We start from the raw sequence: 22,736 nt of genomic DNA, 5'->3' as shown, positions 1-22,736 counted from the left end.
TGAAAAATCGTTTGCTCGGTCAATATATTAACGATCTTTTATCTGCCTTTACTTCTGCGTATACTTTTACGTTTATTTATAAATTTCCAGACAATTAAATGCACACAGAACGAACGATTCCACATTTAAAAAAATGAAGAACGTACTTGATGATTTATCTTGTGATCTTCATATGGAAAAACCATGTAACTCTGACGTGTGATTGAATTTTATCTTTGTAGGATGACTCGCGCGTCATATCGCACTGTCGTGTAAACGCTTTGCACAATGAATAGCTTCAGCAGCTCGCAAATACCTGTTCGTGACAATAATACGCATGGAAACGTTCGAAAATAACTCACATTTTCTGTTATTTACTGTATCGCGTGGAACACGATGGGCGGTTACATAAAATGTCTGAACAGCGTGTTCCTTGATATAATACCCCTTTTTCCCTGGATAGAAATGAAGGGACCGTGTTGACTTTTATACGTAATATCAATGATATGATCAGAAAATTCATTCGAAACCTACGTCCAGGAAGCGTGACGGAACGTTCGATAAAGTGTGATGATACGCCGTCTGATGGTGACTGTATTTCTTAACGAATAACTTTGAAGTAGGGAAAGTCCAATGAATTTTCTTTTTTACAACACCCGCATGATTGCTGCTAGTTCTATTAGATTAAATCTTTGGAATGTTTAAGTAAGCTATAGGGAATATGCCGTAAAAGCAAAAAAAAAAAAAAAAAAGAAGCGTGTAATGTGATCAACTTTAACTCGTCAGAGCTTTTCTAATTATCCATGTATGCATTAGAAAAACAACAGTTTCAATTTTCAGAATAAATTTCTTTCAAAAAGAGGTTCCAAGATTGCTTTCTAAATTATTATTACGACATAGGATTAGGTATCTAATTGACTTTTTACTCTTTTTAGTTAAAAAGTGTAATTTCGAAACTGAAGAGGACACAAGCTTCATTATTTTCTGTGGTTTCCATCGTGTAATTTAATATTAGATTTACTTACTATCGTATTATTCTACTTTATTTTTATATATCTCATTAAGTACATTATGACCATGCAATTTATTCATAAAAATTATTGGTTTATACTTCTTGCATGAAAGCAAAAAAACTACATAATTAATGAAATATGAAGAAAACCGCGAGTTAAACGAACAATATAGTATTATTTTCCCTATGGAAGACAGTGCATGGCATGATTGTATCACATGCGTATATAAATATGGAAAAGACATTTTACTCCTCCGGCTTCTCCAGCTCAGCAGACTATCCTTCCAATAATTTGTTTTGCAAACGAGCCTTAAGGTGTGCGATAAGCATGACTGGTCGATGAAGCTTGTCATGCGGATTCTCGTCCTCTGTATATCTCGCTTTCTTTGCTCCTTCGCGTCCTTCTCTCTCTCTCTCACTTCCGTTTTCTGCTGTTCTCGTCCGCGTGCACGCCTTATGTGTACCAACCTGTCGAATCGGTTGCAACTCGACTTGTCCCTTCAGACGGAAGAAACGACCAGGACGGTCTCCATGGCCGCAAGATACCATCGAACTTTTTTGCGTGGGTGATTGATCGAGGACCCAGCTAGCTCGCCCGTACCAACCGATCTTCGCATAATGTACTTTGCTCCTTCTTTCGTGGCTTATTGTTTGCTCGTTCTCGTGTAGCTACGCGTGTAAAGGATGCGCAAGTTCAATGATAACGTTCTGCTGCACTTATGCTGCACGGTTTTTCACGATGGCGATTTTGTTTATGGTAATTTGAAGCTGGTTTCTGTGGAATGATGAGTGGCCGAGATATTGTATTATATTTAGTAGTTGAGAATGATTGATCATACTACAAAATAAATTTATTGTTTTGTTATGCTGTGTTTAATATTTGGGGAGTTAATTGATTGTATTGTTAAATATAGTTAGTAATAGAACCTCGTTTATCTCCAGTTGGTTTATATGAACAACTTAATGATCAACTTTAAATAGACGTATTCTTATAATGAACATATGCAATCACTCCTTTTTATTGAGAATGAATTGCACATATGTATTAAAGAAGGGACAGTTGAACGTGATATAGGAGCAATTGATCAGTTTCAGTTTTCCGAACATCAGCACCTATTGAAATCCGAATTAATAAGAAGAGATTGTCAAAACTATTCGATTATCCAAATTGTTTTTCTCTCGACTTGTCCGGATAAACGAGGTTCAGTGAGGTTCTACTACGGTAAAATTCTACTCATCTGAACTCTATTCATTGGGATTCCTGTTGATTAAATACACTTATCTAAACGTAAACTCCTACTATTTGAATAAGAAATTGTAGGTAGTAAGGAGAATCAACGAACTCGTATTAATTCCAAGTGTATGAACTGTTTGTTTCTTGACAAGTTCAAATGCAGTTCTCTTATACGTATCAAAAATTCACCTAAATCTATTAACTTAATTCAACTTCATCAAAACTTCATAAAAAATTGTTTGTTAACAACTACGAAACCTTAAATACTCCTAAAAACAATATGAAAAGAACAATCCAGGGCTCTCACGCGATTGAATTGCATAAATATCGATGTCCTCGCGAGCAAGGCCCCAGTGATAACGATCAGCATCGATGCACGCACGTTTCAAGACACGCATCACACAGGTTGGCGAGGAGCGCGGGGCAGCCTGGCAAGCCGAACGACCGCAATTAACCTTACGTAACTTGTCGGGACGTTCCTGGTGGCCTCAGCAGGCTATGAGCCGCAAAGATAAACTGCACACAATGCGTCGCACGGAAGGCTGAGTCCGCCTTGGAACGCTTCGCGAAACCGGCCTGAAACGAGACGTAAGACGGTGTCTTCCTCTTCGTTTTCGTCCGTCCGCGTCTCGCGAATATATCGGGCGATAATTGTTTTTAGTGCCTCCACGCCACCAGGAAGGCGGACACGCCGGTCACATGCTAATCGAAATCGTAAATCCGACCGATAAGAACCGAGCCGCGGTTACAAGCTCGCGCGACGTATTCGCCGCGTGGAACGAAGCTCCGCTGGCAGAGAGAGACCTTTCTATGCTCACTGCATTATGATCCGGTTTCGATGCGGTGGGCAGACATTTTTGCCACGCTGTCATTAGCGTGCATTGCTTTCGCCGATAAACCGCTACGTTGTCCAGATATTTTCGTCCTTATTTATGTATCGAGCCTAACCCGCCTTTGGCCGGTGAGGAAAGTCGGCTTTTCACGCGCGTGACATTGATTTTCGAACTTCGGTGTTTTGCTTTATGTTTGTAAGATAGTTCAATGAGAGATGCTAATGGAGGCTCTGCACTGTTTGCAGTTTACGCATTTTAGCTCTTCCAGGATTATGGATGCACGCTATTATGGCTTGTTTTATGAAAATGTCGTTTTTCAACAAGAAATATTTTACGTTCTTATATTTCGATGGAAGAAATAAACAAAAAATGGCCTTAACTCAAATGTTCAGAATTCGTTAAGAATTTACATCATCGTTTAACTATTATTAACACTTATTCTGGTCTTTACAAAACGTCCTCTTCGTAGCGAGAAGCTGAATATTTCAGAAACCCGCAAGAAACACTCGGAAGAATTCGTTGCTACGAGACAAATCTTCCAGAGTAGCGATCCGATCCAATAGTAAACTGTTATATAAATGAAGCACATATATGTTATTCAATTAAATTTTTTTCTAAACTTACGAACTTTTCCAGGCAATAAATATCCAGAATTCCCTCGGAACATCTTAAAATCAGCAATAAAGCTCTTGAAAAACTTTGGAATGTGCCTAAAGATGCTGAAGAGGAAACAGCTATGTATTTCGAGCGGTAAAATGAACTATCTCTCGAAAAACTCGGGAATCGTATGGAGAATTCGCGAATGGAGAAAAAGCAGGGGAATGCATTGTTGGCTGTTTACGCGTGCTCCGAGTCGAAACTATTTGCACAAGCGGTCTGAGCGAAAAAGCGCGGTGCCCACGGTGTCTTTGGCCGCTGGATGGAAAGAACGCGGGATAATATGCAGTGTCGTATTGCTAATAATAGAGAGCAAGTATCCACGTGTCTGGCCAGTGCGGATATTATTATCGATTCCGTTACAGGGAACTGTCCTTAACGTAATGGCACGCTTCTAAAGCGTTACGACCGCGTGCCGTCGTGCGACTTTATGAAGGAGGAAGGCCGCGTAAAGGGTTTTCGCGGTTGTGTTTATGCGACCCTTAAAATTCGACGATTGCCTTTACGCCATGTGATTAACATACTTCAATGTACGTATCGTAAAAGCGCCGATGGAGAGTATCATCGTGGCGTTACAGCATTCACGAATAAATAACCTAGCGTCACGTGCAATTGATTTTCTACGCGGAGATGAAGCTTTAAAAGTCGTCAGTCGTTTCCATGCGATTACTGTGTTCTATGCGCTATAAATATTTCGCTTCGATAGAATTGATTTAGAAAGATCCTTGTGCCAGCAAATAATAAATGCTTATTTGGTATGTATTCTAACAAAAGTAATTTACGCTTGTGTATACATGTAGAGTAGCCCATGAAAGTATTATTCGAACACTTGTAGAAACCTTTTATGAATATACTTTGTAGGTCATATGAAAGATGTTGAATGTCAGTGTATATAGAAAGCGTATATAGAGGCTACCGGATATTTAGTGCAAATACATATTTCGCAGAAATCATGAACGTATTTAAACATCCATTATATCGATAAACCTCAATATTCAGCGGGAGCATTTTTAATATTTAAGTATTGTGCGTCGAAGATAGATATTCATACTATATACTAATTGCTTATTAAATATATGTTTGCAGTAATTATCTTAATATTCCTACATACATCTTCAGACTAGTTTCAATTTTACCAACGCAGTCATTACACTCGTGTGTCATTATAATGCTAATGAAATTTTAAAACCTTTTATATGGCACACAATATGTACATAGAAGTTTTCCATGGTAAATATTTGAATACTTTCATGAGCCACTGTATAAAGTACAAAACTCCTCCTATCGGTAATTTACAGAAATAACATACACACGTAATCGGATTAGTGGAACGTAATCATAAAGAGGAGCATGGAAAGAGCGAAAGAGAGAGAGATTGGACGTTGGTCGCGCATCACATTATCTCTGCGCCGTAACGCGCGATAGAATTCATGATTTAACGCACGTCTCAACTCGGATTCCTTCTTTAGCAAGTCCCGACGATCATCGTAAGCGGAAACGAACGACGTGACATTTCGAGAGGGAGGGCAAGGGGGAGGAAATTTCGTGTCAGAAAATCAAGGAAACGCGCGGGGGGAATATAATTCGAACGCGAACGACTTCTCGTGTTCAGCCTGTGAAACCAGTGGTATTTGCATTGAAACGATAAGTTTATTCGGTAAAGACATATGTATGTAGTCCATTTATTAATGTACGGTATACAAGACATTTTAGGCGCACAAGGATATTCACGCGAAAACATAAAGGTCCAATATTCGTTGACCGTTGACACGTTGAGCGTCACGATAATCTAAATTTTTTAGACCGATTAAAATAAAGCAAATTTCATGAACCAAAAATCTTTCAATAATGCAGATTGTCAGAAAAAGGTTAAAAAAAGAAATGTTCAAAAATTAAATATCTCGCTGTATATTTTGATCTATTGTGGCTCTTGAGGAAAAATATATAAAATTCGCGTGACAGTCAACATGTTAACGAACCGCGATCGCGATCTTTTGTCGAGGGAAAGAGAGACCGTTCTTCTTGTTCCATGTTACCTGTACGGTTCGAGGAATTGTCGGCGAAATTACTGTTGGTGTCCGCTTGACAATGTCGGCGTAGGACGTGGGAATTTGTGGCCGGCGATAGGTCAGCAATGAACGCCTATTTCAATAGCCTTGATAGAGGTATCGCGAATGGAATTACGGCGAACAGTAATATCTCGTATTCACAGCTGGGGAGAAAATATTTCGTTACGGTTCCTTATGGCAGTGGAACGGAAAAAATTGTCTAGTCGTGACCGTACATTTTAAATATAATTGTAATATATGAGACATTCTTCTTTTCATCATTGAGATCACATTTTGTTAAATTTTCTCATAACAAGCTTCGTTTAGATGAACTTAACTATCTGTGGAGGTCGCGTTTGATCTGATAGGTACATATGAAACCTTTTTATAGAACAATGTTTTCGAGAATAACTGTTATATAATGACTCAATACTACCTACACGTATACTGCGGGCTACAATTGAAATTTACTACAACAAAATTGCAGCTGATGTCATTAAAAAAAGCGTTTCGTTGCAATAACTGTAATGAATCGTATCTTTATTTAACGTTCCTTTATTTATGACACACTCTGCTTTTTTCTGAATTTGTATCTTCAAAGATAAAAAGCTTTAATTATGCCCTTATTCTTTTACGCTCATAAAAAAAGAGGAATTCAAGTGTGCCAGGGGAATGAAACCACGAACTTACTCGTTCTTCCACTCCGTCTATTTAAAATACCCATATAACAACTTTTGCGATTTGCCATTTATCCATGTTAGCAATGATTGTTATCCGATGATAGCATCAAAACACCTTCTACCGCATATAAATTAATATTTAATTGATAAAAATGTTAGTTATTCAGATTTATCAAAGAAATGAGATTTCTTCTCGTAATCGATTAACGAACGATGAACTCTTACTTCGATATAAGAATATATATGTATATCCTTGTTTATTGTTATTGCATGGAACTTCTTTGTTCAAATCAATATAATGATAATTTTTCAGATTACGATACTGAAAACTGTTTAATTGCCAAAAATGGTTGCGCCCACAACTCTTCTTAATTTGTCTCAATCAACTTCTCGCCTCGTGAAGAAAAGCCAGCAGTCGGTGAAATTCCAGTCGACAACTGCCTGTCACCGAGATGGCGTGGGACGTGGGAATTTGTGGCTCGCGATAGGGACGCGAGGGGCGTCAGAATGCTTGGCAAATAGCTTCGATACCGATGCCTCGAGTGGTATCGATACCTCACCCCGATCAAATGCCATTCTCGACCACGGTGGACACGACCAGTTGGTTCGACTGAATTAAAACTCGCCTTAAGACGCGTGTCTTTCTTATCGCTTAGAAATTATTGTCAGTAATTTATTCCCGATTGCACGAATCCCGCGAGACTTCACACCTGGATAGCTCAGATCGTAGAAATAACACGGATCGTTTGTGTCGACTGCAAATGTCTGGCAATGTAGCGTCAAAGTGGCGCCTCGAACCTCCACGCACAAAGCTTTCGCGACGCCAAGCGCCAGTTTCCAATGTTTTTCATTTCTTTTTTCTCCTCTTTCTCTTATATTTCTCGTATTTTTCCCCCTTTTTTTTTCTTTTGAATGACAAACATACGATCGTCGTCGTTGAAATCGCAGACGCTAATCGTATTCCCGCTAATAAATCAACGTCGATCGAGAAACTGGTCTACGAAACCAGGCGGACTTGGTTTGATTTGAGCGTATGTGTTTTGATCATTGCGTAAAAATTAATTAAATATCGATGTTGTATATCGCCGTCGCAGGTAGTTAACAGGGCGTCACAGGACCCGACAGGCAGATATAAAACGGCGGACGCATGGCTAATCACGGTTTTGCGGAATCGATTCGAACGTGGTCGGCGTTCCAACGACGCGTAGAGGCGTGTGTACGTCTCCTCGTATAATTATCCAGACGTACAATATTTTCCATCGTGCAATGTCTCAATTTTACGTGTACGCAACAACGAAATACGCCACAGAGCACCGAGTTTCACCTCTGTGCCACGCATCGAAGTAGTCTCTGTTTTATAAATGGCTACTTTCTAACTATATTATTACCGCTATCTTTGATCGCCGCTGAGCTCTAATTAAAAGTTGGATCAATTAATTTCACGGTAGAGCGGTAAAGTGTAATGATACATTTATCAGACGACGACCAAATTGTCCGTATATGTGTGCGTACATGGAAATAATTTTATAATTTGATTTCCTACCCACGCGCCGCTTTTTCTGGATTTTAAATTAACTCGTAGCGTTAATGAAGTGGAAGCGAATATAATTATTCGAGAGAGGTAATGTTTTTCTTGCCTGTTGTAACGTCTTTATTCTTCGAATTCCAGCCAAGTCATATGCGATAATTACTTGGAATATCGTATACGAGGGAGCAAGAATTCCTTCGATAAACGATACGACGTTAATCAATTAATTTCGAGCTAAAGTGATAAATTATAATAACAAACTTTTATTACAGGTTCCGAATTACCTAACGTAGATACTTCGTAACTTGTTTTGCTGTCTACGTATATACTTACATTCGTGTTCGTGTATATTTATAATTCCTCTTCTTCTCACAACATTGACGGAAGGATCTATTACGTGTTAGACCATGTTGGCCTCGCGAGTTTCTCGCGCGGAAATCATGAAATCGCTATGACGTTGCTCGAGCATCATCGTTCACCTGTGAAATCACCTGACATATTGAGTGTCGACAGGTTATTGCGATCCAGACATCCGGCGATTTTCTAATATTACGTCTGCGCCTCTCGGAGCGACTCGTGTTTTCATGCATAACTTTATTGTTGCCGGGCTCACTGAATGAAACGGTAGTCATATCATGCCCTATAAGTTTGCCACTTGACTCCGCGCAATCGACACACACGATCTCGCTGTAGATCGCTCGATCCTGATTCAGGTCTCTGATGATAGAGACCCGTTGGCCTGTTGAATTTTAAAATGTTCGCCAAACTCGTGGAAACGAGATCCATTCACAAGAGACCGTGTACTCCGTGCGAATGCTCAGCAAGGAAATGGATGAAACTATAAAATCAAGAGTCTCAGGGTGATTAGAGTGCTTCCACACGGAGATACGTGTATGAGAAACACAACTAAGAGTGAAGTATAGGAAAAAACTCAGGGATGCAGTGCTCATCCTAATAAGGTAGTTGGCTGTTCTATTTTCTATAATTAATAACTTTGTAACAAAAGCTACTTTTATTAAATTATTCGGCTTGTTAGATACATAATAACGTACGCTAATAAACAGAAATGAGATACGTGATACGATGAAATTGATATTATAAAAAATGATCTATGTTATGACTTACTGTGCAATGAAAATTAACAACTTTGTCATGGTTCCACAACTCCACAATTTAATTAGATACGATTCTGTAGTAATTCAAAGTAATTATAAAATCCACATATGTTTAACAAGAGACTGTAACGGAATTTCTTTATAGATGGAGCGTTACGAAACTCTATTGTAAGAACGGGAAGAGAATCGGGAAGAGAATGTTGGTTGCGTTAATCAGTCTAATGATGTAAAACGATCATGAATAAAGAGAGAAGAGAAAGGGGCGGGGGAAAGAGGTACAAACTGCAGCAGTAATTTCAGATCAGTCTTCTCGCGTTTCGGCGGGCAGACTAATCTGCGAAATATAATTAGCTCTGGTGACTAACGCGAACGGTTCTGCTAAATTTAGCCAAATGCAATCATAACAGCGCAGGTGGCCATTTTACCCTTTTCAAGTGTTTGACAAGCTGGGATTATACGATCCGCTACATGCAGCGAGCCTAGTAGTGAGTCACACTAGGGCTAATTATAATCCTTTCGCCCGTAGGTATCCACCTGGTCTCTTCTTTTGTTCTCCTATTTCATCGTTTCAAATGCTAATTTGTATCTCCTACGATAATAATATAAATTATAGGCCTTTTTGAAGAGCAAATATGGATTAAAAGGAATTAGGAAATCTTTTGCTGACTGAAGACCGTATAAATCACTCGCTGATTGAGAACTTTCGTTCCTTCCTCTGTCTTTGGGTTACGACTAGGTTTACTAGTGTTACAGTACTATCAATATTGGTTCAATTGAAATTAAATATGTAATACTGTTGGGTTTGAGCGTGGAGAAGGTATTGGCCGGTACTGTTCCGTTAATTACGTATTCTATTCCTTCAAGAGCTAGCGCATGAATTCTAATAAATCATATTTCTACGATGAATGTAATTATGCACAGGCTATTACTATGATTATATTCAGCACAGACTATAATGTATTCAAGTTGAAACAGTATATGTTAATTATAACTTCGAAAATGGGATACGTAATTTTGTTTATAATGTAATTAGAACAATCCGCAGACATGTGCCTAAAAAGTTACCTAGATACGCATTGTATCATTCTAATAACAGTAAAATAATCTGAATTTCAATTTATTTTTAAATGATAAACAATTATTTAAAATTCCATAGTTCACAATTCCAGCGAATTTTAGGAAACAAGTTAAATGCGTGAAAAATGTCAGACGGATACATAATTGCGAAACGATAATACACGCCATAATGGCGCCACGATAAAGTTTCTATCTCAGAGGTCATGGAATTAATCGAGCCATATCAATATGTCGCAAACTTTCTTCCAATTATCCGACTGGATCGCTTTTTGAATCATACTGATCGTTATGTTCCTCGCTGTTACAGGTGCAGAAGAAAATGCGCGTGAGGTCAAGGTGACGGTAGAGCATGGAGACCATGCAAGACAGCGGCGGGCTGTATGTCGATGGCTCGAAAGGAAGTGTCGCGTCGGGTTTACCCATCTCGAAAACAGTGAATCAGTTGAAAATAGTGGAAAGTGGTAATGAAAGTGGCAAGGTGCTGACCGCAACTAAATCGGAGATGGATCCATATAAGGAATTGGAGTTGTATCTCGCCAAAGTAAACGTGAGTTTCCCATGTGAATTTTTATACGCGATTTCTTTTTATAAAGTAGAATTGTATTTTGTGAAAGAATTTTATTTTGTAAAAAGATATTCCATATGTGATCAATTGAGAAATCTACATACATCTATTGAATTTTGTGTATCCAATTTATGGGTAAAAACTAAAGATGTTCTTTATTACAAAATCATTTACACTCGCAAACACAAAAGCATGTAAAATGACTTTGAATTTAACTTAGTATACCAACGAATGTCCAATGGGAATTAAAGAGGTATTCACTTTTAGTTCGCAGAAGTCGCAGAAAGAAATTGCCTTAGAAATTAGAAGCCCTTTAATTTTATCATGTATAACAGTACATATATTTACACTTTTATAATATTGCATATTTTTTTTTTATTTTTCCTCCTTAGTGTTATTTTTTCATATATGTGTCAAAGTTCAATTTGTTACAATATTACAAGTTTGACGGGTGTATGTAGATTTTTGTAACTCGCTGCAATTGTTTGCCGAGAATGTTGGACGTTTTACGTTTAATATCAAAGTGAAGTGATATCACTGACGCTGATTGATAATTTTAATCACGGTCTAACGTAAGCGACGTTTTTAGTGAAGCGTTAATACGGTCCCGTTCATAAGACGAAACTCTTCTTCGACACGATACAACACAGTTCAGTTAGGAATCGATCATCTACTTTATCGATATTTTCGCTGAAACCGTGCACAACATATTGAATGTGACGCCATGACCGCTGTGTAAGATTCCAAAACACGTTCTGTCCATGACCGCCAGGTCCAACACGTCGTTTTCTTATTTCCCCTCGTCCTTTCCTTTTATTCTGTCTTTGCTTACCGCGGTGCGGTTGTTTTAGAGACCTCGACTACAAAACTAAATGCCTTGAATGACACCCGAAAGCGTAAGCCAGTTTTCGCCTTCAAGTTTTGTCTTTCAACGTCCTATCGGTTTCGGGGACTGACGCGAAATCGCATTAAATTCGCATCTCAAAAACATCCACTCTGGTAGACAAGGAATTTTAATAGTTACTGGATATTTAAAGAATAATCTGTAAATAATTCAAATTATTCTTTTTTTATATTCTATCGTCTTTTGATACCACTTATCGCTTAGTTTGTGGACTAGTTTTTATTACATAATTATTTAGCATTTTTTAACAAGTAGGTATATTTTTCTTGCGCTTCTAGTACGTTTTAATGTTTGGATGCAGATTAAATATCACCAACGATTTTATGAAATCACGAGAAAGAGAGAGCAAAAGCTTACATCGATTCAAGCTCTAAAGATATTCACCGATAGCAAGTAATACTGCATCATTGGAATCCTTCTTACTCTCGCCGCTTAAATTGGTACACCTGTTCCAGAATCTCTACCCAACGAATTTAAACGGCGCGAGGCTCCTGCGGTATGAGAAAAAGACGCGCGTGACCGGTTACCATTCGCGAGAGTCAAAAGCTTGTACGTGGCCGCGTACATGAGACCCACGAAGCAATTATTTCTTACGAATCGTGTTGGTGCGTCGATGTAGCTCGTCTAAGTAGTGTATATAGGCCTCGTAATGCACCGATGCATGTCAACACATTGCAAGGCGAGCATCGAAACCGATATTTACACCGAGCAAACAGAGGATTTCGATCGGTCGGCACACGTTGTTGCAACGTCGAACGTTGCTTCTAAAAACGAAGACGATGCGGAAGCAGTCCATCATCCTCCCACTATTTCTGCAGCATTGCGTGACTCAGAATTTTCTGCCAGTTTGGCGTTGTTTTTTTTTTTTATTTTTTTGCCATGATTTTCGCACAGGAAGTGATAAAAAGAAGATACGAAGAACTTGAACGAATCTATCATGCATCATCAACATGTTTCATTATCTTGTTATGGATTACACACAATGAAGGGAGAACATACGTATATATATGTGCTATGGCATCACAGTTCAATCTTAGCTTTGACTTTAGTTCCATATTGGAACAGTATGAAATACTGAATGCGAATTGCGCACGATATTTGAATGATTCGCTTCAGACACAGTATATAATACATTTACTGTTAAAGCCGTAAGTAGTTAACGGCGATGAATATAGCCAGTGGAAAAATCGTAAGATAATTGGTGGCAATATGATTTAGAATATTTAATGTTCTATCGAGTGGTAAATCTAGCGTGTGTTCTTCGAAAGATCTTTTCCTGATATTCTATAAATCTGTTACATTCTATAAATGGTTTGTAAATAATTACTACTTCCGTTAATTTCACTAATACAACTCCCATTAAATAGAGGGTAAATTTTGTTAGGGATTTAATGATCCAGTTTTCTTCATCTCATTAAAAAGATTCGGTTATTTAGGTCCTAGGTATATTAAATAAATCCCGAATAAAAGGTAGATAAAAATTCTGGATAGAAATTGCTAATGCTTTTCTAAATACACAATTTACTAAAAATAATCAGACATCAATTCACATTTATTACGACAGTAATACACTCAACTAGGTACAAAATTAGAATAACCTTTAGCAAATGCAAGCATTTCGATTTCGACAGAAGCTGTCGCTGCAAAGTTTCAACCGTCAAAAGTTCTACGTAGCATATTTCTTTCACGAGAGGGATCCCAGCAGTCAAAGAGATTTGGTCAAGGTTACTTTCCCAGTCAAGTAGCTCCCCACAGAGTTCAGTCTTCGATCCTAACGTACTCTCCCGTTTTTCGATTGCTTGAGAACGTCAGCTTCTCTCGATCCTCCGTATACGAATATTTCGTGAACAGAAAGAAGGCGAGGCGGAGCCTGAGAGGTCAAAGGCCAAAAGCGAAGAAAAATGATGAAATCGAGGGCTCGAGTGCGTTTCCCTTGGTTCGTGGATGGACTTGGTGGACCCTCCACGTTCGCACGATCGGGAGAAAAAGCAAAAACGCTTGTGTCATCGCTCGTAAAAAACAGCAGAGATCCGTTTAAGTCATCTGTTGCTCAGCTTGTCGTTGATCGCGCGATGGGTCCCTTCTTTCTAGGCGAATGACGCGAAACTTTACTGCTTTTTTCAAGCAAGCTAGATAGTCGAGGCTTTGTAGCCATGTTCACCGACACGGGGCCATGAGCGAATTAATTGCTTCGCGGGTAATTAATTAAGCGGTTACGTTGAACAGCCGGAATTAATTGGACAGATGGTACGCGCTGGAACTGGCTAGTGCGTCTTAAAATGTTCGCGTTGCTGCTAGAGAAATAAACCACGAGGCATTAGGCGAGTGTTTAAATATGTCATGGGAGACGTTCGTGGAAAATTCATGGTAAGATAGTAACTTAGATGAAGAGCTTTTGCTAATTAATTTCGTATATTGCGGAGTTACGTAAGCAGTTTTCTTATGACAAATTAAGTTAAGTTAAGTTTCTTTTACAGAAAAATAAGTTTTGTTACAGTTGATACATGACCGTACACTTATATAACGCATGGTATTTATAAACTTATTTCTTACCTCTTTTAATCGCGTTGGTGTAAAACGCGTTAGCTTGACAGTGAAATTTTGTAGTATTTAGTTTTAATAGGAATAGCCTTTTTGTAGAGTGTACGAAAATTTTTACGAAAGATTATACACATCGAAAATCTTCTTTCAAAGTTTATATATTGTAGAACCGTCTGAAACAAAATTCTACAGCTTCTAACGAAATTACTTAAAATATCAAAAAGTCATAGCTTACCATGTTAATTTAATTCAAATACACTCATTCGCATTCACACTCATTTAGATAGAATATAAAATGAATATATGTAGTAATATCTAACATGTAATAACAGTATAATATCTATTTAGGAGCAGTCTATCTTATAATTTATCTATCCGTAATATGTATCTGTAATTAATTATTTAAAGCCCAAAGCTTGCACTGATTAAACGCTATTTTGGATAATATGCAATTCCCTTGAAGCTGGCGAATAATTAATTGATAAAAGTGATTCGTCGATCGGACAGTTGATTTAATCGGTTAACTCAATTGTTTGGTAACCGTTGGTTATTTTGAAAGTTTGGCCATGGAATTTGCGGCGAGATTAGTAGTCAAGGAGCCTTACGAACGTCGTACAAACAGGATCCTTGTTTTCTCGTCGCGAAAGGAATGAAGTAGCGCTCATCGACAGCCTCGATTCCAAAGTCTAAAACGATTAAGGAGACTTGTTTCGACCATGTCAAATTTAGGGCTGATCTTGCAGTTTGTTGATATTTCCAACACTCGTGTGCAAATCACACGAACATGCAAGTTCTCGATGTCTTTGAATGGCTTTCATGGAAAATATTTATTATAGCAAGGAAGATATGTAGTAATTGCGGTTGATGGTTCGCGAGAACGATGATTTAAATTTCCTAGATTTCCAGAAACTGTTATTCACCAGAGAGCTGTGCAAAGCATGAAATCAACAGCAGTTTATAAACTGATCTTTGAGTATTTCGAAGGATAGCAAATCTGATGTAAATGTTCGTCATCGCTTCACAGGTAAAGGAAAGGTTGCAAGGATGTTTTCGAAAATTTTAATACAATTGTTTCCAACAAGTATGTTAACGACCACTCAATACATACCTGTTCATTAGCTGCTCATAAATCGTATTTCTTTTTATCGCATACTCCTTAGGCATTACAAAAATTCCAAGAAAAATTTCACATTCCCTCAAGTGTATCAAAAAAGTCCACAAATCTCTGTTTCCACGAAACAATAACTATAATAACTTCCCAAACGTTCTCTGTAAAAATAAATAGCTACAAGGGACTGGTATAATGGGCTGGAATGTTGGGTAAATTAATTAAGTGGCCAACAGCGGAAAGGTTCCGTGGAACGATTATGCCGTCGAGTGGAGATTGTCATGCGCGGGAATGTCGTTCATTGTGTCAGCGATCAGCTTCTATTATTCCTACGCAATTTACGCCTCCGTGAACGCAACCGAGCTACCCGTTCGCATGGGATCCGCGTAGGAGGGACAAACGGTGTAACAGATTGGCCGAGTGGCCGATCACCAGCTCGGAATTATTGCTTAATGATCGTGTATCGTGGAGAAATGTTTGCGGTCGACGATCGGCAGCTCGATCGCTTGGCCGCGACAGCTTCTGCGACGCTCACCTGGCACACAGGAGACAGGTGAGTCAGTAGGTCGCCGAAAGTGAGCTTGCTTTTTACAGCACCTCAGTTGCGAGTCCTCGCTTAAAATTTCTTGCTGGAACACGGCATCCCATCAACTCGTGTAAAGTACATCGAAACTCGATGAATTGCGATCTTCCGGAGAATTTCGTTAAATTTCTCTGGGACGGTAACGAGTGAAAGTTCATTTGCACGGTATGAGGAAAAACATGCAACAACTTTATTGAGGAAATCAAGATTTAATGCTTTGGTTTAAGGACGAAAGAAGAAGGATCCATGAGTTTGATGGTGTCGTTTTATGAAGTTTTTATAGTAATCAGGAAGGACAATTAAAAAAAAGAAAAAAATGGTTAGCAATTGTGGAAATAGAAACAGCGAGAATACTTCTTTAGTTGTTATACTTGGAGGCTTTTCATTCTCTATTTTCAATTAATTCATCGAATCTTTACCGTATTCCTATGTGGAAACTTCTAATTTTGTGTAAAATTAGACACGTGACTTTCTCTAGACGTTTTTAAAATTGAAACTAAAATGTAAATCTCAGTCTACAACTTACATCACAGCGAAAATATGTCACATCTTTTATTTGCATCAAAAGGCAAAATAAAGTGTAGATTCTTCGATTAGTATATTTAGGAGTAAAGTGTGTTCATATCAATTACAACTCTCGTGTAGAAACTTGATCTAGCTATTTTTGGAAATTGCGTCACGAAACAACGGGAGCGCGATTTCTAATCTTACTAAACCAGAAAAAGGGAAAAAGAAGCTTGTGGGCTTGTTTTCATCGTATCGTTCAAAGAATTTATGATGGACCATCGTTTCAACCGACCTCGCGTATAAATCCTGGCAAGCACGTGTTTTCAGTCTGATGTAGAAATCGATTGGTAGTAGTCGGAACGAAAGGTTGTTACATCGGGCACGATGCCCGACGCATAATTTAGTTACATACGAGCGGTACATCTCTCCTTGATGCGCGTATCTGTGAGAGTTGCTGTAAATCGTTTGACCCTCGGCGACTAAATTACAAAATGATGTCTGTTTTAACCCTGTGCAACATCCTCTAATGGACGTCTATATAAGAAAGCGATTCAGCTTGATGACAGTAAATGGGATTATAGTTTCACCAGCTATACGAACTATAATGAAAATATATTTCAAGCTTGGTTTTCTGCTAAGTTATCTGCGAATTTTGGCTCACAAAATAATCATATTTCACAAGATTTTAATTCTTTTGTGAAACGTATTTATCATAAAAAGCTTTTTGCAATATGTCAACATGAATGCAACTACAAATTGTGATATCTGTTTCGAAGAGTTGTAGCTTGCACAATGAAAAGAGCTTGATCGATTCAAGCTGCTTTCGGTCGCTGTAACTAGTAAGCCGTCAAGCGGTAGTATGCTTCTAATTCAGTTTGAATTATACAACATTGGATTATTATTATACATTTACCTGATCTGTTTCATCCAAAACTGTTCCATTGCTACAAATGTAATTCTACGAATACATATCATTTACAAGCATTTGCCAGCATTCACAATAAATTTCGTCAATTTACTTCTACTTCTAAAAATCGTTTGAATCTTATTGAAATCTTCAACCATGACCATTTCTTTCATCCACCACGCACGAATCAAATAAACTCAGAACCACAATGCTTCGCCAGCTCGGTGATCAAGCTGCTCCATGTCCTGCGCGGGTTCTCATGGTCGGTTCCCATAATCCGGGCTCGTTCGACGGCTTAAAATTTCAATCAGCCCCCGCGACGTCGAGGACACGAATTTATTCCGCGCTCGAGCCCGTCCGGCGTGTGCACGCGGTACGCGTACGTGTTACCGAGATCGGAAGATAGCTATGCAGATAGAGCGTTACTGCGCGCGAGAACTGCAGCTAGCGTTTGCGTTTACGCTTCAGGTCGCCGCGTTCCGTTCTGATTATTATCCGCCACCTCGAGCACGACGTGTGCTATCGTATTCGAGCTGTACGAAACGTATTTGCATTAAAGCATCGTTCTCAACGCCTTCGTCGATCTACGCCCTCAATCCAAGGAAAACATACCCCCATGAACTTAGAGAATCTCAAGTAAGAATCGTCGACCGATTTTCAAAGTTAGAAAAAATGTGGTACACGACACAACGACGGACTAACGAAAGAAAGAGTTACGAGAAATGCGACTGCGCACTTGTGACTGTAGTCAAGAAACGTGATGTCCCTGTGGAATATGCTCGAGCAAAATTGTTTTCGAATGGTTTCACGATTATCGGTAACGTCCATGTTAATGGAAGCGAGTGGATCTGGAAATAAAGGAATCGCCTATAGATAAACGTGCGAACAGGTTGCAGTTTGCATACAAAATGTTTGTAGTTTGCATGGAATATTGAGAGACGAGTGGAATTCGTACGAAGATATGTAGGAATTGGATTAGTACTCGCCTTATATATTGAAACATCGGTTGATTCGGGTGTGAAGATTGCTGAGATCAGCCGTGATCCGAAATACGAAGACCGGAAATCTGAATGCATTCGTTCCTCGTACCACTCTGACTCGGGAATATTTCTACCGATTGGATAGAAATTGACTCCGTTGTTGGAACGAAATTGTAGATTGTGTTTGGGTAGAGCAGCGATTTTTCTTCAAGTTCAATTTTCAACTTTTACAACGGTGTCAGTAATTTTGGTAGTTTAAAAGTAATTTTATGTTGCATACCGATTTCATGAAAATTCGTGTTTTTGTTATAAATGATCAGGAATATTGCAACTTACATGTAAAATACGAGATCAACCAAGACATATTTATTAGGTTGTCTGAAAAGTTTCTTTCGTTTCACAAGGTGATAATAGATGAAGAACAATTTCTATTTTATATTATTTTATTGAATTAGGTATGATCCATTTCGTTCTATTTCAATTATTACGTTTATGCATAATTCAATAAACTAATATAAAACAAAAAACATTGTGCGTCTATTATTTCTTTATAAAACGAAAGAAACTTTTCGGACAACCTAATAAATTCTTTCTTGTACTTTTTCTCAAAATAATACTATTTTCTTCTGTTTAAAGTCTAAATTAAATGTATCAAAAAAATTGTTGCATTAGCGTATTAATTCTGCAAATCACGCATCTAAAAGAATAACGTCAAACGCGTGAACACCAGAAAAATAAAATTCCTTCCGCAAATATGGTAAACAACGAAACATCTAACAATTTTCCAAGATTAAAAATGTCTTTAGCGTTCGTACGATTAAGTGTACAGGTGATTGTATAATTCTAATTCAGTGTAAAGTTTAGTACGGTTTAGTAGCAGTGTATTGACTTGAAGCGCTTTTATCCCTGACGAAATGGCATAGATCACGTACGCGGAAAGAATCTCCGTTGGGGGCGCAGGCATTCGGGCCACCGAAGAGAATTCCAAAGAGTTTCAAGATACCAGGAACCCACTAGAGTCATCCAGCCGGATGTCATTCCGTATTCCAACATTCCCCCCTGTTGTCGCGCTCAGGCGCCGCATTCTAACTCTTAGTTTGCTCATTTTGCATCCGAAGATTTTATCTGCTGGCGTCGCGCGTCACTCCAGAAGACGATTTATGCCGTGATGCATTGGTATCGGCGGCGCGGCGCGGCAGCGAGATCAAGTTCAACGCGAATGTCAATCGATGCGATCGTCGTATGTATATCGTTTCGATCGAATCTTTGTGAAAATAAATTTATTCCGTTTTGTTTAGTCTTTTGAGAGAAATAACACCGTAAAAGCTATTTTTCTTGGTATTATGTAATACACATTTTACTGGCGAATGTTTCGAGTAAGGAATTTTTTAAAAATAAAGTACTTATATTTTCTACATCCTAAAGTTTTTCTAATAAAATATTAGTTTTGTCATTGCAAATTATGATAATAGACAGTTATCCAAGCATCTTAATTATTTTATCTAATTGCAAATGTAGAAAATTAAGTTTATGAAACACAAGTTTTTTGGTCTATTCTTATAAATTTAAATTTATCAGTTTATAAAATAGCTTATAAAGTGATTATGTAAACAAAGTTTATTTGAATTAAAAGAAGTCCTGTTTTGGACAGAACTAATGTATACACAATTCGTCATCGAAACAATATACAGGATGTTTTTCAGTTTATTGGGGAATATAAATGTTTTCTCAAAGCATCAAAAGCAGTTTACATCAAACCGTGCTGCACGGCGAAGCGGAATAACAAATCGTAATTTCATGCGAACGCGGGTTTCTAGAAAACGTATACTTACAAGGAAAACACGATATTTTATTCATACGATAGCCGAAAAACGTAAAAAATATAATGCAAATAATTTCTCAAGAAGTCTAGAGGCAAGCTACTGTGATCTCTGCGTTAATTCTTTAACGACCAACAGTTCCTCGAATATTCGTAGACATATCCATTTATCAATCTTTGAAAAAAGGTGGTTTTATCGATTCCCATGAAGTCGTATTTTCGTCGAGCCTTGTTTATGGCTCAACTTCTCAACGATCAACATAAGATTTTTTTCTTTTAAATCGATAACTAGTTTGTCTTGCATAAAAATATTTTTACTAGAACAAATACGTCTGAAATATAAAAATGAATAAATTCGCTTGAAATAAATTATGGAAATTATAGTAATCACGCGATCGATTATACGATTAAGTTAGGTCAGTAGCTAAGGAAATTAATACAGGTTAGCACGATAACTTATTGAAAACTAGCAATTAACGTTAATTTCACTGAATTTCTTACTGCAATCAGAACTCCAGTATTAGCCTCGAATTAAAGACCACCTTCCATGTTCAATAATATTCAAGCACATTATAAAGCAGTAATTATTATTAACCTAATTTTATCATTTGTAAGTAATCGCTGCTACTTTAAACATTTCTATTGCTATACAGTTGGAAAGAAGCTATTTTATATCATAATTATCGATAATTACCGGTGGAAAAGATCTTGATTGGTACATAGAAAATCGACGAAAAACGAAATTCTACACTGATATGAAAGGAAAAAATTTAATTAACACTTTCGTTATGAAAATCCACTATAGCGACAGCTTGTGGCTCTATCGTTAAAACATTTTATTTTCCTTTAATAATCTCTTTAAATAAGTTTTACGAGGGAACGTATTATTACGAATAGTCTCGCTCATTGAAACCTTTTAATTAAAGACTTAAATTTTGTTTGTCCTATTTAGTTTTTCTTTTAGTTATCTGTAGACAAGTACACATTTGCTACACTAACACTTTTTCATTTTAATTAAGCTTCAATGATAATAAATTGGGAACAGAATTGGCATTTTCCCTTCTAGATTATAAAAACAACATCCTGCGTTATTTTGATTTTATAGGAGAATTTTAAGTAATCGATGAATAAATTTTTCGTCTCATTGGAATCGATTATATTAAGCTTTTTGTTCACTTCGTACGTGGCATAATGAGTCGTGCAACTCGGCAATGAAAGAAGGACAATAAAAGAGCGGTTCGTACAAAGTTGCATCTCGAGTCGCGTTCCGCGACCGGTATCATTTCCAGTGCTACTTGAACACGATCTAATGTTCAGATGTAATTTACACGAAGCGAGCACAGTCGGCGCTCGCTGAGTCACGCATTTATTAGGCCACTTGAAATTACGGCATCCTAATGAGCATCGCTTGATGAGTATCGTTTTTAATAACTAGCGGCTCCCATGAATCCACTATGTTGCCTATGAGATGGTATCTGTTGCTAATGGCATGCATGGCAATTGTCGCAAAAATAGGAAAAGAAAAAATAAAAGAAGAGGAGAAAATTAAGAAGTGCATCGTTTTATTACTTCGATGTTAATTGCTTCGTTTCCGATTGTCTTTATTTTCCATGTCACTTGCGGTAATATCTTCATCGTGCAGACTGCATCTGTAGAAACTCGAAATGTAGCCGTACCGCGACTTTAGACGCAATTAAACAGCATGACCATTAGAACGTGTGCAATCGACTGGTTGTCGCAATCGCAAATATCCTGCGTTGACACTTCTCGTTAATGTCGCAAAGATAAATAGTAACGCCACGAACAATTAATAAGCGACGCGAAGTCGTATGTTTGTCGGTTCTTCGATCGTTTGCCGATTTTCAATGCATAATAATGAAAGGTTAACAAAGGCTCGATGGCGCTCGATCTGCATTGAATAGCTGAAATCAGCTTGAACGTTATCAAGGAACGCGACACACGTAGCAGTTGCGGATTTTTGCAGCGTAAGTAATTGCTTGATCGCCTTTCAGACATTCAGGTTTATTGTGTATCAGTCATTTCTCGGAATTGCTTTCTCTTCTTTGTGAACAACTTACCAGGTTACGTAATTGGATTAAAATTGCAGCCATAAGGAGACAATTCGAATGTTGTATCTATTGTATTGTAGGAGAAAAAGATATAAATTTCATATTTGAAAGATTTATATTTCAAAATGTCAAAATGTATTACTTGAAAGGATGATCTGGTTTTGAGTTGGTTTTTAATGAAAGGGAGTAGCAGTCTCTTCAATTAGCGAATAATTGAAAATATATCTTGGAAGGAATTTTCGCCTTATTTTTCAACACCTTTTCTTCCAATCATTCTCTTTCTATCGTATTCTTTTCTTATGTGCAATTATTTTGTAGTGATCTGAATTTGTTTAAACCCTAGTACTCAGTTCAGAGAAATCATGTTCGTGGGCATTCGAAAGGACGTGTACGGCCTTGGAATTCCTACGTAACGTTCAAGTTCGCATGCAAATCTCTGGCGAACGACGAGAGGTTTGTGTACGCTCGGAGGCGGAACGTAAATAAAATTGTAACGCGCGAATAACGCGGTATATGGGTAAATAGAGCGGGTCGAGATGGAACTGGTAAAATATACGAGGGACGGCTTCCAACTGAATTCGCGAGGGACG

The 22,736-nt window shown here is 37.9% G+C and overlaps 1 protein-coding gene across 2 annotated transcripts in view; it reads left to right on the top strand.

The window, feature by feature from the left end:
* The window catches only part of LOC100652305 (rho GTPase-activating protein 7), a 351,036-nt gene that overhangs the window by 19,554 nt on the left and 308,746 nt on the right, over nt 1–22,736 (top strand). For both annotated transcript variants that reach the window (XM_003393367.4, XM_012312804.3), the window contains exon 2: nt 10,471–10,710. In XM_003393367.4, coding sequence (XP_003393415.2) covers nt 10,513–10,710 — 198 coding nt within the window. In that variant the 5' untranslated portion in view covers nt 10,471–10,512. The remainder of the gene's footprint in view (nt 1–10,470; nt 10,711–22,736) is intronic.

Source organism: Bombus terrestris, chromosome 1 (genome assembly GCF_910591885.1).
Source record: "Bombus terrestris chromosome 1, iyBomTerr1.2, whole genome shotgun sequence".
In the NCBI taxonomy this organism is placed as follows: domain Eukaryota; kingdom Metazoa; phylum Arthropoda; class Insecta; order Hymenoptera; family Apidae; genus Bombus; species Bombus terrestris.
The sequence above is the reverse complement of the archived record's forward strand: the minus strand, read 5'-3'. Positions and strand labels throughout refer to the sequence as shown.